We start from the raw sequence: 19,597 nt of genomic DNA, 5'->3' as shown, positions 1-19,597 counted from the left end.
TTACGGTGGTATTACATGTGGCTATTTTGCAGCGATGTTGACGTGGTGTCTCGAGAGAATAACACCTCGCACGCGTGGTGTTACCAGTTGAAAAGAGCGTCAGGGGCATTTGCATTCGATTTTGCGAAGTGCGCTCAGGGGGTGCGAAGAGAAGGGTGTGAGGGTTAAATATTTTTATCGTCGATCGATGCGACAAGTCGAATGCGACACGCCGGGGGACTATTATAAAAGCGTATGTACGGCCGCCCCCTCGCTTATCTCCGCCACGCCTTTTTGACCCTCCGCTACACATATAATTAGACGGTAGGAGAAAAGGATTAATCGAGAGATGTGTATGAGGGCGTTTCCGATTAAATTATCCCGTCGCTCAATGTCGCCGGCGCCGAAATTACGTTAATTAAATCGCCGGGCGCTGTCCGCCCGATCAAAGCGACCGTAAAAAACGCGCCGGCCACGCGTAACAGAATTTTTTAATCTTAAATTGAGACGCCAACGGACCGATAAATTTTGTAATTAAGAAACTTTTGTCACTCGTCCCCTTTTTATTTTATACGCAAGGCAAAAGAGCGACAAGAGATGCAAAGGCCTTTGTGTTTTTTGTCAATAGTTTCCGCGACGCTGCTTTGAAATTTAAATGCGAAAGATTACGGATTAAACAACTTTTTATTGGAAAGCTTCTTACATCCGTGTTTCATTTCTATTTACAATATATCAACGGAGAAAAAAAAATATATTTAAATCGTGACTGAAGATTTAATATATATTTGAATCGATTTCGAAACGTGATGGCTTCGCAAAGATCTGTCGTGTCGTTCGCGTTTGCATTTGTCGTTTAAGCGTCATCGAGATATTAAACGCGGACCGTCGAGAACTTTTCCGAGAATTTTTCAAAAAATCCCATCCTTCAAACGTCAAAGCGAAACCTTTTGCGAGACGCGTCCCCGAGAGCTTCCACATTTCGCAGTGATCGATGCAATCCCATGGTATTTTCGCGAGGGGATCGCTAGTTGTACCATCAAATAAAAAACGTGGCGCGGCGTATCGCTTTATTCTAATTAAAGCCCCTAAGACCCTAATTAAAAATAATGAATTTTTTTTCCTCGTCATACAATCTGCCGCTTCGGCAACCTTGCCTCGTTAAAAGCGCGTTTCTTCTCTGTTTTTTTATCCTGTCAACGCAACACCCCCTTCTTCCTCTCCCTCAACGGGAAATAAAATGGGAAAAGTAGTTATATGGGGTTTTGCGCAAAATATTAAAGCGATGTCGCCTCGCCGTGAAACCGGAAAGAAAGTGTCGAAGCAACCCACATGCGACACGCGTAAAAAAATTCCGTACGCTTTCACGCGTAGCCATTTTCTTTTATGGGGCCAATCCAGGAAATTATATCCCGCTCGTTTCTCTCCTCCCCCTTTGCCGACACATCGACGAACAGAACGGTCAAGTTTTCCTTTTTGCGCCGTCCTATTTCCTCCATGAGAAAATACGATCGCGATGCGGCCTCGTCGTCGTCGTATCGCCACGCGTTATCTTACGTTGTGTTTTCGAGATGTACCAGTTGATATATCATCCCCCCATCTCACCCTCGCGCCTTCACTGAAAGGTTTCTCCCTGTGCGACGCGTGTCCAGCATTAACGATGAAATATCGCTCGCCGATGCGCCGCTTTCCATTATCGAATCATGTCGCCCAGAAATTCCAATACTTTCGTTTGTATACTATACAAAAAAAAAAAAAAAAAAAAAAAAAGATAGAATATAAAGCAATAACGGAATAACCGAGAGAACTTTCGAGAGAGTGAGAGCTCGGAGGATCGCGAATTTCTGAACTTCAGCAGCGGTGCAAAAATTATCCGCGTAATTTTCGCTCGTTTACTTCGACATTTCGTTAATTCATTATCCGATATCGAAGGTTTTCTCGCAGAATCGCCCCTTTTATTCGAATATACGTTCCAAACTCGCGTTCGCTTTATAAGGACGTTTTTCAACAAAGTGAATTATCTCTTCTCTGTTCTCGCTCGAAACACATTTCATATTTCAACGATTAATCCCAGATCAAGATAATAAGTAATACAAAAATAAATTACATAAGAGGATCGGGGGTTTTTTTTTTTCTGAGAGAGCCTCGCCTTCGCCGGCTCGTGGAACCTCTCACGTCAAGCCGCCGTTGAAATATCGGGAACATATTTACCAATGGGACACCCCCGTGCCCGCGGGAGAGAGGGAACAACGGTAAAAGAGAGGAGAATTCCCCACTCGTCCTCCGAATGGAAATTCAACAAGTGTCGGGACGAGGGCGCGAGGGAGAACGGCACGGGCTTCCGCCGTAACTTTCCATGCCGGCGGGTGGCGTGGCTGCGTCCGCCCCCGGAAAAGGGGTAAAGCTAACACGGGAATTAACCGCCGGTTACCGACGCTCAAAGCGATACCACCCGCTCGCGCGGGCAGCCGCAATTTGTCTTAATAATTACGGCCGCGAAGGGTGTCGCGTCGCCGCCCCCTTTACCTCCCCCTCCCCCTCTCCGCGTCAGGATAATTACGGCGAGGTGTACCCGCAGCGGCGCGGAAGCCTCTTAAGCTAATTAGGTAAAGATTGCCCGCGCACGAAGAATACAATTCCCGCGCAGGCGAAACCGCCTCGAACGTGCACGTCGCACGATTGCACAAAGTGGAATTTTACCCCGGTCGCCCCTAGCGTGTCCTTAACGTGCCACGCTGAATAGCTGCACTTCAACCCGTTAGGATTTCTGAATTTGTTGCAATTGAATCACGCTGAAGTAGAGAACACCAGGCGAGAATCAAATTAATAATCACGGATCGAGTAATTTTCAATTTTTTATCAAACGAATTTTTATTTAACAGATCCAAGGGGGGGGGGGGTAATTAGTCGGCGAACTCGCTCTTGGATGTCTAATAATTTTCCTGTTTTATATATATATATATATATTTTTTTTTTAATTTGTTTTTTCTGCGTGTTTCGTCTAATTGTCCGAATCTCCGAGAGAAAAGATGTGGCTTCATTTAAGAAACTAAGGACAGAATTTTGCGGGCGCGATTTCACGGTTGTCGGCTGCCTTTGTGGCGAGCGATGGAGTTCGGAGACGACCTTCGTCGCGCGGATCGATTCGCTTTACCTGAAGTCCTCCAGGCGTGCTTGGAAGGCCTCCTTGCTCACCACGTCGTATTTTTGCGTCTTGCTCTCGTCCCTGGGCACAGACACCAACGGCCACGTGCTCATGTTGTGGAGATCCTGGTCGGTTATGGCGAATCTCTGCGTCAAGTTCGACCTGGTTGTTGGGCAGGACGTAAAGTGAATTAGTAAGGAGGAAATAGTTCGCCTGGACGGAGTTTCCTAAGCGTATCAAGCACAAAGGTGACCGTACACGTAAAAATAATGTACGTCAGAGAACAAGAATATACATATTCGTTAGATAATTAATCACGAAAAGAATGAAAAAAAAAATAAGAAATTCGAAAATCTCGGTAGTTTCATAAGAAAAATAATTTTATATTCAAATGAATTTAAATAATTTATATAAATTGAATTTTTAATTGTGGACAGTTTAAGTTTGAATACGATTTCTGTAAAGTAAGTACGATTCTGTAAGTTTGTAATCATCTCCTTTAGATGAGCGTGGAAAATACCGAAAGCTGCAATTCTTGCAGAAAATTCTTCCGCCAGTTCGATGTATTGTCACGAAAATATTTAAAGTTAACCCAGAATACCGGCAACAGTTTTGTTCTAATTGATTAGGACCTTCCGTTGTCGCGACCGCTAAGATATTCCGCGAAAAGCTTGTTTTGCAGAAACGTGTCGCATCTGCGCGTTTCGTCTCGATTGGTTTCGTCTCGATCGGAAGACTCGAGGAAAGCTATTCATTCTGATTACGCGAAATGCAGTGGAAGAGGCGATACTCGGCCTCGATCGAATAAAGAGACGCATTTCGTCGCTGTGGCACGAACACATGATCGGATCGATGGGACTTTTAGACACTCTGGTAGAGCAATAATTGCACAAAGCGTATCAAAAATACGAAGGGCTAAGGAAACGTAAAAAGAGATTATATTAAGTAAATTAAATATTAAATTATATTATTACTTAATCGATTGGTATTGGCAAACGACGGAATTTAAAGCTGAAAATGGACATTGTCTGTGAGGGGAAAAATTGGAAAAAGTGAAACGCATACCTCAAAGTGTTGCCGTTGGTGTAGATGAAGAAGGCCACTTCGGATCTCTCCAGCTGCATCCTGGTAACCATTTTGCCCAGATCCGTCGCTATCGTCACCTGCAATTGTCGTTGAGCACGCATCGACTATCAGAGCCAACGCACTTCCATCATGATATCGAAAGAAGATTTTGCTAAAGTATATAAAAATGTGGCCACAGAGATGCAAAAATATAATATAAATTTTTTAAATATCAATTATTTACATAATTATTTTTGTAAAATAATAATTTTTGTTAAATACTTATGTAAAAACTTCTGATTCTTCCAACTTTTGAGTGTCTTCGAGGAAAGAGAAAGCTTAGTTCAAGAGAATTATTTTCGGATCTGTGTCTGGTCCGAATTTTTAGATTTCTTCAAATATCATCCTTTCTGTGCTAATTAAAAAAAAAAAGAAGAAGAATTTGAAGTAGAATTACAAAAGAAAGAAGTAAAAAATTTAATCGTCTATTGAAGGAACGTAGCTTTCTGACAGCTCGAGGAGAATCTCGCAATTCCAATCCGGTGCATCCGGGGATGCTTCCTGTGTACCAAGGAATTGCTCGAGTCGATATAATGGTCCAGGATCCTCGCGGAACTTCCGTTAGAAGACTAATTGTAAGATGCGAAAGGACACCGAGTGGACGGCCTCGAGTGGCAGAACATTCACGGGACATGCATCGAGTGGCACTCGAAATCCCGAGCGATTGGGAAGTCACTACCCACTCTTGGGTCTCGTCTCGTCTCAACTCAGCGGAAAAATATCCTCTACACCAGTATACGAGGGCTGATTTCCTCGGTTTCTCACTCGTGAAATGGACCGTCCCGTACGTCGTATTTCTTGCACGCTCCGCGCAATGCAGAGGACATTTCGTTTTTACGGAGATTTATCAATTTACGAATTCTAGCTTCCGATTCGAATTCGTTGAATTCCCGATCACGCGGACTCGCGAAGATCCTTTATTAGAACGATGGAGCTCGGGAACGAGTCATAAATCTCTGCCACCTCGCGAGAATTCCTTACAAAGTTTTCGCCTGTTTGACCGCCGTATTCCTCGGCCACATTAAGGAATCTCATCAGTCTGAGAGGCTCGCAAAGTTTTCTCCTTGTTTTCATTTTAACCCAACTCGGCTCGCGGCAACAAGCGATATCGCGTTAATGGCGCCGGTGATAAAATCGCTTTACGATCCTTAGGGATATAATTATTGGCATGCTTGCAAATTGCACGGCAATCGCAATTAAGTGTCGCGCCGTTGACGTATCGTCGTCAATCTTTCCCGTCCATCGAACGGGAGTAACTCTCGCCGCGAGCCATCGAGCTTTCGTATTCACGGCCGAAGAAGTTGTATCTGACGCCTCCGTAAACCTCACGATATCACTATAATAGAGAAAGTTTCTCCGCCAACTCGCTTTCTGCCAATAAAGCGCTCGTACAGCGGAATAATCCGTGGCTTTGCCTTTGCGTGCCATGAACTTTTAAGCCAGACGAGCCCGGCATCCCGGGCCGGGTCAGAGGTCGTCCTGCTTATCCTTATTCCGACGAGGTCTCAGCAAAGCTTGCTGGAAGGATCAGGATAAGACCGGAACGAACGTGCACACGGCAGGACGTCTGTAATACGTTGATTTTAATAATCACTGTGGCCCGATTGCGCCAACGTTATTTTGACGAGATTTAAACATGTATATATATATCTTTGTCTTTCTTTCTAAATAAATAAAGACAGATACATATTTAAGTCACTCAAAATAACGTTGGTGCAATCGGGCCTGAATCCGATTAAAAATTTATGATCGTTCTAACACATATATGTAGCACCAAGATTATCATTTGTTATTAAAATTTCCACTTTAAACACGTTTGATTTGATATTGGATGTACGAATTCTTAAAGATATTTACAGCTGTTGTTTGCTCTTTTTAATTTTTGTCGATCTTACTTATTCTGTGGAATCCTGTTTTTTGTGAACAAAATCTAATTACTATGGCAAATTTTTCCTTACGGCAAAATTGTGTGAATTTAAGTAAATCCTATTCAATCCTGTTTGGCTCTACAAATATTTGATCCAACAAAATCTCGGCGTTTCTTTATCATAATTTTCTCGTGTCCTAGATTATTTCTCTCTCATTCCCTGAATTTTAGCCGGCGGCATACATTTTCATTCTCTGTATCGCACTCATTCGTTCCGTTCTCATTTAACATGCCATCACAAAAGTAATTAATGTAAAATGATTTATATAATGTTATATAACGTTAAATTCTCATTAATGAATATTCTCTAATGAATATTCGTTGCGACAAAATTTCGCTTTAACCGGCATTAACGAATGCTTGATAATGGGGAAATTAAAAAGAAGGCAATTCCTCGAATCTGGTCTCGCAGCTGAAAGAGGAATTTCCATAAGCGCGACGTTAAATTGTAGGGGGTGTGTCGCGGAGAACGGGGGTGCACCGACGGGTGTGCGAGAAACGCTCATAGAAAAGCACGAGTACGATCGCAAACATAGATATATATCTAACGTCGCCGACAATGATGACCATTCTTTGCAACGTTCGTCAAACAAGTAATTCGAGAGCGAAAATCGTCGTTCCCATAACCGACGTCGCATCACGATGAATTTCGATTTGATCTACCCTCCGCTTTCAAGAGGGTTGCGTCTAATATCTTTGTGGACAGGACGATTAAGTAGAAGTGGAAATTTTCTCTCCACGACGAGGGGGAGCGACGCGATAATAATTTACAATTAAGACTAAGATTATATTCTACACATTACGGTCAATCAAAATTCATTTGCTTATCTAACGTAAACCTCTTAAATTCAAAATTGATATAAATTTTAGGAAGAAAAGAGTCGTAAAATTATTCGGTATTTTTAAAGATAATATAATAATATTTAAATATTTAAATATTTTTCATTCAAACATTTATCCCGTATCAAAAGATCTAACGTAAGAAATAAATTTAACAAGAAGTTTAATATTTTACATTTTATAAAAGTAATTAAAATGAGCATAAAAAGGTGATTAAAATAAAATCTGCATCGGCGAAAATGAAGAGCGAAAAATCCCTGGACGTTTCCATTTTATTAAAAAGCGAAACAACGTATCTGTTTTCAGTACGTATATCGACGAAGGAGATTTTATAAATTGAAAATTTGCTATTTTCAGTATTATATTTTCCTTGCGACGGCAGGCTAAACATCAATTACGTCACTGTCCCCTCCCATCTCGCTCTCTTCTTATTTTATTTCATCATCCCTTGCACGCGCTCGTCACCTCGAAGTGGCAAAAGGGCGACGATGGCGCTCGGCGTGTATATATGCGAGTCGATAATCCGAACGTGCGTGAGAGAATAAAATAAAAATAGCCGGCTCGTCGCGCGAGAACGGCTGTAATGTAATTTCTTGTGCCGCGCCGGGCGTCGCAGCTCAGATCGGAAATCGAATCGACGCGATTCCCAACGGAGCGACGGATGTTTTCATTAACAACAGCCTCAAGCGCTGCAGACCCACCCGCTCACCCCCGCGGACGGAAAAGCGAAATCATTTTCGCCATTGTAAGCCGCTCGCATCTCCTCGCCGATAGCCGATAAACGACGAACGTATACCGTTTGTTATCGCTCGATCGTGAAATTACGATCGCGCGTCGCGATGAAAACTCGCGCGAGCTCACGTCTCGATATCAAAGCAAAGCGACGACGAAACGGAGTCGCTCGTTTATCTTTTCATTTTGAATCACGATAGATTTTGTCACGCTTTCGGTAAGATATTATTGAAGATATTATTGAAGTTTCTTTCCTATTATAAGTTTCTTTCCTTTTATATTAATAACGCATCCATGTTATTCGTTTACGAAACGTGGTAGTCAAAATTTCAGATTTACTCTCCTTAAAGTTAAAAAACGGGACTTTTTGGAAGATAAGACCGATCTTCTTTTATTATAATTTATTAATTAAAATTTTGCATCTTGCATTACGTCGACATCAGCCGTTTATTTTCCTTTTACTTTTTATTTAAGATAAGAAAATTATATTTCAAATAACACCTCGATCACTCTACGGTTGCTATTCGCAGATGTAAAAGCGCTTAGGTGCGGTGTATTTGTTCATCCCTCTTGTTACCCTCAAACGAACCGTTGCCGCCGATCGATCATCGGTGAATTATATCAACCCAGCCTAATTACGCTCTTTACATAATTATCAGGGCGCAACGTAAGCGGGCGCGCGAGCGCGTGTAGCTTTTCGCCGTTTACCTGAGACAACTAGCTGAACTAGCAATTTATAAAACCGGAGTTTCCGCGAAACTCACATAGAATATATATGAGATAGAACCGTCGGATAAATTGCTTTAATATATGGACTCTTCGAGGAAACTTCAGAGCTAACATTTTGCTTTCAGATAACAGGAACACTCCTCGTATGAATATAAACCGCTTCCGCTTATAATGCCAAATGAAAAATTTCAGATAGGGAAAAATAAACGGGGAAAACGCATTCCGCACGACCGATTCTGATTTCTGTCGGATTTTTCTGACGGATTCTACCCTCTGGTCGTCAAGACGCAAAGTTGATTAATTAAATCCCTTTGTTTTCTTTACTTTTTTTCTTAACCTTCCCTCTCGACTTGGCTTTTGGTTCGCATTTAGCTACTTTTTCCTTTTCTTTTCATATATGTATTTCGCATTTTCTTTCCCTACTCACGTTTTCTGTTTTTTTCTCCATCCCAATTTGATGTATTAGTAATTCCTGATAAGAGCAATCTCGATTCGCTCACCTGCGTCTCTATGTCAGACACCTCCTGGCGGTAGATCAGGATGTCATGGAGAGTGTTGGCGGTTTGCACGATCAGGGCGAGGATCGGTATGAAGGGCAGCACCAGCATCTGCAGCAGCTGGATCCGCCGACCGCGACGATGCGCCGGGTCGGTCGCGCGGGCCCAACACGACTTCTTCCGGTTCGCCTTGGCCGAAACATCGTCCGATGAGAGGCTCCTCACGGAGCTCACTTCCGCCACGCAAGAACCGTTGCGCGGCGACATACTGGAAAGACCGTGGGAATTACGGTGTGTTGAACGCCGAGTAAAATTTTATTTTTAAATTGTGCAAAATTGCTCTCCGAGATAAGCTTTGCCTATGTACAATCGATGTACGCCTCGTGCACCCGAGGGAATTTCGAAAATTAAATTTAATTTTAAAATGCAATTGCGATCGCAAGCGCAGTCACAAGCACAATCGTAATTTTGAAAGTTTTGAAAAGGTGAATACAGAATGTAATTGTTAACTTAAAAGTGGAACTTTATTTTAGTTTGGAAATTATTTGACATTTCGAAAATTCGATGATCCTCAGGATTTTTGGAAATTTTGGAATGTGAAAATTTGACGATTGAAGATTTTAAAAGGCGGAGGATAAATCCGCAAATGTGCAAATTCGAAGAGAGCCGGGCAATTCAAGCCTCTGACAATTCCGGACTCGGGAGGGATATAATTCAACGGTTCGCGAAAGCCCAGAGACAGATTGATCTAACAATCCAGATGCGTCAACGTAATCGTCGCGTAATTGGAATTCAGAAGCCACGGAGAATTCGATTAAAAATCCATTATCAGCTCGATTGTGCGTCGCGAAATTGCTCGATGGAATTGTTCGACGAGAGGCGAGCTTTTATTTCCGACTTGTCGGCTGATACGTCGCCGCGCCGTGCGCACGTCCGAACTTTCGCGATCGCGAAATAATGATAAGCTTGGTGGATAACAAGCCGGCCGGCGGGTCTCCGTAATTAAACACGACGTGAGAATAGAAAATGCGTCACAGTCGACTACGCCATGAGAGGGAAAAAGAGGGTTTTCTCTCTCTCTCTCTCTCTCTCTCTCTCTCTCTCTCTGTCTCCGCTTAAAGCTTCGCAATTGCGAAGGGGATGCAATTCGAGCTCGATAACAGAAAGCATCACGTAAATGTTCACATAATTCTCCTTTCCGTTTTTCTCCTCTTTTTTTTTTAACAACTAGAGCGTTATTCTCTCTTTGTCCTTTGTCCTATTTTTTCCGCGTTATCGAGTTCCGTGAAGAGAAATAAAACAAGTGCTGCAATATCTAACATCGGTGTTGACACTCAGCGAGAGAGAGAGAGAGAGAGAGAGAGAGAGAGAGAGAGAGAGAGAGAGAGAGAGAGAGAGAGAGAGAAGAATTCGCCGTTTATTAAAAATCAGATCGTATCTCCGCCTCAAATTAAATCATTCTCACGGTTCGCTTTGAAATAACGAGCGAAAAAGCTTTCGTTACTTTATTCATTTTGAAAGTTCATTTTGTCAGGTTATCTTCTTTCAGCCGGGAACTTTTCGACGGGCGAATTAAGAATTACGCGTTGAAGTAGATCAATTTCATTGCCACGGATATTCCGCTGTTAAATCGAAATGCCTCATTCCGCCTTCGTAATTGTAACGCGGCGGAAAACTGGAATTCCCGTAGCGAGGAAAGTTCCCGGAGATAAAATAAAGGGAGTTGCGCCCGCGGCTGCGTCCCGTTTCATCCCTCACCTCGTTATCCACCGTAGAATTCACGGGATATATAGAGGGTATGGAGTGGAAAAAAGAGAAAAGATTAAGCGATCTCGTGGAACGGGGGCCTTCTGCGGTTCATTGCGACTCTTTGATGTCGATCGCGAAAGTGGCCAAGTCAAAAGCTGCCTCTATGCCGGGAAACGACACCGTCTCTGAATAGCGTCTCTGATTTTGCGCGAGGCTACACATTAAGGGAGAGAAAAATTAATAACCCGCCGATACTCTTCTCCATTCGTCAAGAAGAATCCTCCCTGAGTCTGAAATAGGCGCCGTGATATTAATATCGGAGCGGAAAAAACGAGACACCGCCTAATGTGTCAATCGATAAACTGTTATGGGTTCCTTCGTGATTCGTATGGCTTTTCAATGGCTCCTGCATCGCGCTGCAAGTTTTTCAAATGAAAAACTTTTGATGATGTAACCACTCGTTCATTTATAGAATGTTTTCCTTCTGGAATTTTGAGAAGAGGTGAAATCCAGTGAAATTCAATGAAATTTAAATAATTTTTGAAATCTTTAAGGACTATTTTACTTTTTTATCTCACACTTGGATTCTTGCGGTTGAAGACCGTTTCTCCTCCTTTCCAGGAAAGTTCCATCTACATCTTCGTGACCTTTGAAGATCTAAGGAAATCACTCTGACAATCCTGGGCGAGAGGAACCGTGAAGCGTTACACACAGCGTGTATCTCCGTTCTGCCTTTCGCCTCTGTGCATAGTAACACGGTAATAAACTGCACTACAACAACGTTGATGCATAATCTAATGGTGTGTGCCTTGGTAAGGCACAAGAGAAGGGTGACCGCCTCACAGACAGTTAATTGCAGCAGCGCGCTTCCGTCCTCTCTCTCTGTCTCTCTCTCTCTCTCTCTCTCTATCTCTTTGTCTGTGCTGTGCGTTACATTTTATTGATCTATCCCAAACTAGATCAATCTTTGATTTCTCCTGGAAATGCATCTGGATCTGAATTAAAATAAATTACTCCTGAGATATTCGTGGAAATAATATTCCTAAAATGTTTCCCTCGATCGAACAATTTAACGACCATTAATTTCAGATTCTTTTTTTTCTTCCTTTTGTCATTAACGGTTCATTAACGGATAATGGGGAAATGTAATATCCGCGAAACTTTAGAAATCACTAAATTACATCGATACACCGTTGATGCGTTTAAAGATGGTGAACGCGGCGCGCGTGTGAGTAAACCACTGTGTCGGACAATCAGCGCGCGCGCGCGCGCGCGCGCGTGTGTGTGTGTGTGTGTGTGTGTGTATGTGTGTGGTGTGTACAAGGACTCGATTCCACGATAAATGTGTTCTCGAGTTTCGCATCAGCCCTGGAAACATCGTAGAAGCATCCATATCGGCGATGCAAGGATAACACTTGCGCCACTAACGAGTCGAGCGACCGGAAATCCGAGGGAAGAACCGAGGGAGGATTAGAATGCAGATCAGAACCGGAGGATCTACACAAACCCTCTGCTTTTATAACAGTTTCCCGGAACGGTCTCTCTACATCTTCATAAATTTCTTTCGAAAATTCTGAAGATCAAGGCTCACTTTAATCTTTTGGTTTTTGGGAGATTGATACTTCAGAAAGAATTCGGGAAAATAAGGATCGTATTTATTTCGTCTGATCGACTGGAGGATAAACTTTAAATTATTTAAATACGAGTGTTAATTTTCAAAATACCCTCTCTTTCTCTGTGTATGTGTGCGTGTTCGTGTATACATGCGCAACAATCTGGGGCAAATGTCACATGATCGATGGGAATTAAATCTGATGCTGACGAGAATGTTGCGCGGAGGAATGCGATGCGATTACAAAGCGGGCATTTCTGATAATTTCATTCTCTCTTTTGAATATGCATTCTCACTGCATACCTCTAAGTTAATCAAAGTGACTCGCGCACAGCACATTAAAGTTTAATTATTATACGATATAAATCAGCACGATGCAATAAAAGTTAAATAAAAAAAATCAGAATAAATACACATGACACATATGTCAGTCGACATACTGCTGCGTTGAATGTAAAAATTTAAAAACATGCATGAGAGATAAAAAATATCGTACAATCAGATATTGTTTTAAATAAATGTGAACATTTATACAAATATTTTCTCTAGTATTATCAGAATAAAAAACAAACGTAACATGCACGTAACATACACATATACATTTATTTATTGATAAGTGATTTTCTCAAAAACCAAACCGATGAAATCTCTATAAAAGTAAAAATAAAAAAATTGATGAAATTGTGCATTATGTAGCGTGATATTAACATACTACTACAATCTAAAAATTTACAAAGAATGGATTTAACCAGTTGATTTCTGAGAGACTTAAATAGCGCTATTAGCTATGATCAGTGGCGTCGTAAAAGTTCGATTATATTTTCCCAATCTAAATATATTTTCTCATTGCGAATGATGCAGGAATCCGGCGGCAGACACTGCGACACTCGAGCCACGTTATCATCCCCTTCGCCATCCCCTTCGCATGCAACCTGGGATTTACCACGCGCAACGCACGCGATCGGCTAAGCTGTCGAACAAATCGCGAATCGTCATAAAGCAGCTCGGAAGTTGCTTCTCGATATCGAGCTTTATCGAGGTTTCATCCTCGGCCTCGGCATTGAGGAGACCGAAACACGATTTCTCCCTCCGTGCGTGCCCCGCAAAGCACGTCCGGACCGATGACGACGGGAATCCTGGCGCTCGTCTGTTCCCGAAGCGGGTGAGAAAGGGATGCCGCCGTAAACAGGGAGGGGATTAATTAAGCTCTTTTACGCGTGGAATTATTCGCGCTATCGACGAGCGTTGTTTTATCGGAAAATCCCACGCGAACCCACGCTACGGAAATTAATTATCCCGCGTTGTCGTTCTTATTGCTATTCACTTTGTAAGGGAAAACGCAGGGGGAGGGGGAGAGGCAGAGGGAGGGGGAGGAAACTCGCGAGCCGTACATTCGTACAGCGAATATTTAAAGTGATGTTAAAGCTCGCGTATATATACCTCTACGTTACAGTCGTAGAACTTGCCACGAGTGAGAGTGTAGCAGCTTCAAGCGATCTACGATACAAAGCCATGACGAAAAAACTGACGTGCGGAATGAACAGAGGGCTGGCTTTTGTCTACGAGCTCTTTGTACAACTTGGAATCGATTTCTCCCCATCGAAAATATCGGGAGAGTCGATCGTCCCAAATCGTCAATTTTGTACACTTAAACCCATATTCCGAATCCTCTTTTCGACAAAAGAGGATCCAGAATATGGACCTAAATATCAACTAATCTTGCAATTAAAAGCTGGTCGGAATAAAGCTTCTTTCGAGAACGGAATAAAACGGAATAAGCTCCACTATCTAAAACATCATACTTTTCGAAAAGTATCTTCTATTCTTACACGAGAAATTCAACCGGCAACCGCGCGAGCCCAAGGACTTCGGGCGAAGGTTCGGAAGAAAGGAAAAGAAGATAAAAAAATTAGTTCAACACGTTACTCTCTGTACAACAGCAGTTTCGAAAGCTTGGAACGTATGTATAGCTGCATGATCGTGCTGTGTGCGAAAGGACAACGCGTTCGCGACATGCATGACGCGGTTTCTCAAGACACCCCCGAAGTGGCATACTCACTCTATGCAGCGAGAATCAACGTGCAGCCATTTAGCAAGCCTAGCCCGACGAAACCCCGGGTCCGCCAGGAAGAGCAGCCGCGAAGCAGCTTGGCGAGCGAAGACCCCGGCATCGCGGACACGCCGAGGGATGCGCGAAAAAGCGATCCGAAAAAAGCGGGGGTGCAGTCGGACGAACGGCGAAATGCGCGGATCTCCTTCTTTCCCCACGAGGATTTTTTTCTCTTTCCTTTTTTTTTTTTTTATTCACCGTTCAATCGCGACAAGGCGAAGCCTGGTCGATCGCAAAACGCTTGTCGGATTAAAAGGACGCGCGAGTCGAAAGCTCCCCCCGATTGCGAAAGGGCGAAAGCTTTATCATCGAGATCGGCGTCGAGCGAGGCACACAACCCCAGCCCACGCTCGTGTGTCATCCCCGCGCAATCGGTCGAGGACGCGTCGCGCTTGAGCATCGGGCCGCGTAACCGGCTTTCACCGTTCGCCAACGACGAGAGGGTGTCCGCGATCGCTCATCCCTCGTCTTCCCCTCCCCCCCCCCGCCCCGTCGGAGAACCGCTGGCTGGTAGGTGTGCTTCCGGAAAGCGGTGTACTCACTCGTTCTGTATGGTGAGCATGACTGCGGGCCGCAGCGGCGATGTCCGCCCTCGCCTCTCGCTTCTCGATCTCTCTCGCGATTCGATCCGGATCGGGCGCCGGGATCGGGGCCTGAATGGCACGGGCACGGCCTCGCGGGCCTATTATCTCATAGAGGAGTCGGCAGTCGCTGCTCGCCCTGTCCATTCAGCCGCGACATAAAGGTGCGCGCGCGTGGTAGGGGCCACCATAAAAAAAGATCTCTCTCAATGGCGACTACTACAAAATAATACGACGACGCCTGCAATCGTCGGCCGCGCTCGCGCGGCCGACGATCAAAAGCGCTTTCGGTGCGAGTTACGGATGAGGGAAAAATGCCTTCTGTCCGCCTGTCCGCGTCGTTGTGCCACGGAAAGCCCTTAGTCTTTTCACTAAAGAAATAGTCGAGACATCTCGAGAATGAAATCTAAGATCTTGTCGAGCTCTATCGACAATTTTTTATTTGTTATTCATTTTTTATTCCGTTTTTTTATTAATTAATCTTTATATGCGTCATAATTAATGTTATATTGAGTTTTCTCAAAATTTCTTGTCAAGGAAGAATTTAAAAAAGTACTTTAAGAATGAGATTTATAAGTTTCTTCGAACTTTTTGGGCAAAGTATCAGTCTAACGAGAAGTCAGTATCAAACAAGCAGAAGTATCAGCACGGAGTGGAAAATAATATTCTAAATTATATATCAAAAAATAGTTTTAAATAAATTTTTGCCAACTTGAAATAATTAAATAATTTTATGAGAAAATTTTTGAAGAAGATTCTTGTTCTTGTTTCTTTAAAATATCTTAAATTTCGAATTAAAACTGTAAAGAGTGAACTTATTAGTAATAGTACACTGTCTTAAAAAAAAAAAAGATAAAATACAACAGAAAAGTATTTGTACGCTGAAATACGAAGGCTCGCTTGTAAGTTGTTGTCGAGTGTACCTAAGTGGCTTTTAAATCTAATGTCGTGATAGAGAGTGTCAGTGAGACTTGAAAGCAGAATCCTATTTAAGACATTTCCGGTGCACAAAAATTTCTTCGACCAAAAAAGAACATCAAAAACTCTTTATAATTACGAATTCAGACAATGTTTTCAAAACTTATGAGTATAATACAAAAATAATTTTATTATAAATATATTTTGTATAACCAGAGAAAGAGAGAGAGAGAGAGAGAGAGAGAGAGAGAGAGAAAGAAAAAAAAATTTCAATATATTTATGGTATTTATTTCAATATATTTGTGGTGAAAAGATCGTTTTTACGATTTATTAAAAATTTAAAACTATTATGAGAATAAATCCTGAATAAAATTCGTATACGAATAAAATTTGTATTTTTACACTGCTATTATTCGTCGTAATAAATGTAATTTAAATTGCGTTATGCACGTGGGTCGAATGTACAAAAGGCTATTAAACTAAATGTTCTATTCGAACCGGCATGCCGGTAGTAAACCCCTTTACCAAGTGTTGTATACACACGAGGCAGAAGTTCAGCGGTGCATATCAATTAATTAATTGCTCGCTGAATTGGTCCATTGACAGTATCGATACCGCGTATGTTAGCGCTCAATTAGTGATTGGATTCGCAGGTTTCTAGCAAATGTTGACATAAATGTCGAACAATCAGAATCGACAAATACAATGGACAAATAGCAATGGAAAAAAGTAAGCTGCGTCGAGTTTAATGTCGTGAATTAATATTTCGCTACTCGCTTCATTGCAAAAGTGTATTATTTGTCAGCAAAACTACTTTGATCATCTTGATTATATCGAATTAAATTACAATTAGCGAAATTTATAAATTAAATCGAGAAAGTACATAATTCTAAAGATGAAATTTCACTTCATGGCAGAGATAGCACGTCTGCACGTCGAGAGACCTCTGACGTAGCGTAATTAATCATTTCGCGATTTAAAGATCCAGAAGGAGATTCGCTACGTCGAGACGTATAGATTTTCCATTTACGCCCACATCGCAAAATGACGTTGGTTGTTCTAGTTTCGAAGTATCGATACACGTCGATAAAATTATGTCAAGTGACGGAGATTTTTTTCTCGAGTTTCGCGCGCGCGACGAACATCCATAAAATCATGTCGGGGCTTTCGGGAGAAATGACGAAACTTTTATGAGCGCCGCGAACTCTCTTCGTTTGAACTATCAGGAATGCAAATATCGTGCATGACTAAGCGCCTTCTCTGCATCCTCAAGGATATAAAAGATCTCGAGCGCCATTATTGATGTCGAACATGTTCTTAATCCAATTTAGTACATGGATCAAGATACACACACACACACACACACACACACACACACACACACACACACACACACACACACACACACACACATACAAAAGCCGATACATTCCGTTTGAAATAACGAAGAAATGAGTATCTTGAAAATATGCCAAGAAAAACAATTTTCTCGAGACAGTATAATCTCCCCTTTCGTGTACACGAGGTCTACCAGGCGAGAAATTAACACGCCGATAATAATTGAGCGATCTTCCTTTACCGATAAAGTCTTCCTTGGCGGAAATTAACATCTTCCGATATCAACTTTCGATAAACACTCGATACCAAGATTTAAAATTTCGATGGCAGCGTTACTCTTTCAAGGAGCATCGATCTAACTCGATGTGCTCTATTTATATTTTTCGCAAAAAAAGGATTGATCATCCAAGTGAAAAATCCACGTTTGCGATCCCGATGACGTCTCTCATCTCGAAACGTTTTTTCCCCTTCGCGGATCGACAAGGCGCGCGCGCGCGCGCGCGCGCGTGATTAGATGCAGGACAAACGCTTCCGGTACGTCTTCCGCGCAACTTGTTGATATTCACGCCGTTAAACGTCGGGCTTATCGATAGCCACGGCCGATAATTCGCCGACGATCGAATGGTTCTGACGTTATCACTTCCGCTCCGCCAGCCTTCGTGGACTGCGGCCACGCGCGCGCGCGCGCGCGCCACGCAAATGATAACGACGTTATAATATCGATAACAAAAATAACGGCAAGGCCGCCCGCTGCGAAACGGGAATCGGCGAGGCATGCAGGCTCGCGGAGAGAAAGAAAGATACGCTGGCGGCTAATTAGGCGATTACACAGAATACAGTCGGATCGATGATGTTGCAAGTGTTTCCGGCGAGTGCGGTGTCTTTTAAACGGAAATACGGTGTTTCTCCCTTTTCCAATCGCTTGATGGAAAATTGTTTATATAATTGCATTTCACCGCGCGAAGAATATATTAAAATCCCCTTTTAATTTGCACAGTTAATTAAGTTCCGTTAATGAAATTTTGTTTTTACAGCAAACCGTATTTATGAGACTAATTATCGCATGTTTAGTTACATTATATACAAAGATACCATTAGCATAATACAGCTCAATTTAATAAATTAATATAAAATGTAAAATGCAATTTATATAGAAAGTACATACATAATGTCGAAAATATTTAATACAATATTTTTAATTTAATTTGATAGATAATATGAAAAGAATAGCTTATAAATGTATGATACAATTCGCCGAGGAATTTTATATAATAATCGTAATCTAAATGGAATATACAAGTAGCGAAACATGCTTCTATAACTTCTCGTTAATTAAGCTAGAGTTTCCTGGACCACATCCGTGAATGTGATCTCAGCTGATCCGTACAGTTGAGACATGTCCAGCTCACAATCTCGTCTAACGTTCTAGCGAGTTCTCGGACAACGAGGCATAAATTATTATGCATTTACGTCTCGCCACGTATAAACTGAGAGGCAGCGAAGCGAAATCCAATTATGACGCCGAAGGACGAGACGGCGATCGTAGCAGCGTTCATCTTTCCCTCTGGATTTTTTCATCATGAAAAAGTAATTGCACCCCCGGCAATTGTGACAATATTTGCTCAAAATCCGATCTTTTCTCCCAATTTAAAAGTTCGAGCGACAAATCTCGCGAAAAGCGAACGGAAAAAAATCTGTCGAGCGGAATTTCAAAATTAACAAAAAAAAAAAAAAAAAAAATACGTTTGCGTCTCTATGGAACTATGGGACTTCCGCTCGTCGGTTCTCGAAGTTCTCGCCCGTAATGCAAAATCGGTAGATCACAGCGCGATGTGCCGAGTGCCTTGTGTGTGCCCGGGGTTTATTCCCGTCTGCGCTTGTTGTCGGGTACGGAAACTTAGTTAAGCACGGTTAGTTAAGCGACGTTGACGCGAGCGTCTCTGAAAGGTCTCCGCGTCTCGAAGCGAAGCGGGCTCTCATAACAACGCTCTTAATAGCGCGCGTTCCGCTCGTCAGAGCGAATAAAGTCGGGGCGACTTCACGACCGCGAACTTTCGCGATCGCAATACGGAGCCGCGAGGCGGAAACGCGATTTCCCGGAACAGCCGCGATTTTTCCGACGACAGCCCCGCGAACTCGCTGAATCCGGCTCTCGTTTCTCATTAAAACGATCTCGTTTCACGCGAAAGCAATTCGAACGCAACGAATTCACTATTTGTATTAAAATTAACAATAACGCAAAAAAATTCACCGGAGATTTAGGACGAACGTAATCTCTCCCTCTTTCTCTTTTATAAATATTCAATTCTATGTATAA

General features: G+C 42.5%; 1 protein-coding gene across 7 annotated transcripts in view; it reads right to left on the bottom strand.

Annotated features, from left to right (window-relative positions):
• The window catches only part of LOC105426664 (uncharacterized), a 30,071-nt gene that overhangs the window by 8,270 nt on the left and 2,204 nt on the right, over positions 1-19,597 (bottom strand). For 3 of the 7 annotated variants that reach the window (XM_089071064.1, XM_011637983.3, XM_011637984.3), the window contains exons 3-5: positions 8,975-9,239; positions 4,187-4,284; positions 3,131-3,283 (exon numbers count right to left, since the gene is read on the bottom strand). In XM_089071064.1, the coding sequence (XP_088927190.1) occupies positions 3,131-3,283; positions 4,187-4,284; positions 8,975-9,239 (516 nt within the window). Of the gene's footprint in view, positions 1-3,130; positions 3,284-4,186; positions 5,814-8,974; positions 9,240-14,391; positions 14,822-14,984; positions 15,243-19,597 lie in introns of those variants that run through there. The other 4 variants (XM_089071065.1, XM_089071067.1, XM_089071068.1 and 1 more) reach the window with 4 other exon arrangements.

The sequence above is a fragment of the Pogonomyrmex barbatus genome, unplaced genomic scaffold (genome assembly GCF_055798465.1).
Source record: "Pogonomyrmex barbatus isolate J1 unplaced genomic scaffold, ASM5579846v1 scaffold11, whole genome shotgun sequence".
NCBI lineage: Eukaryota > Metazoa > Arthropoda > Insecta > Hymenoptera > Formicidae > Pogonomyrmex > Pogonomyrmex barbatus.
The sequence above is the reverse complement of the archived record's forward strand: the minus strand, read 5'-3'. Positions and strand labels throughout refer to the sequence as shown.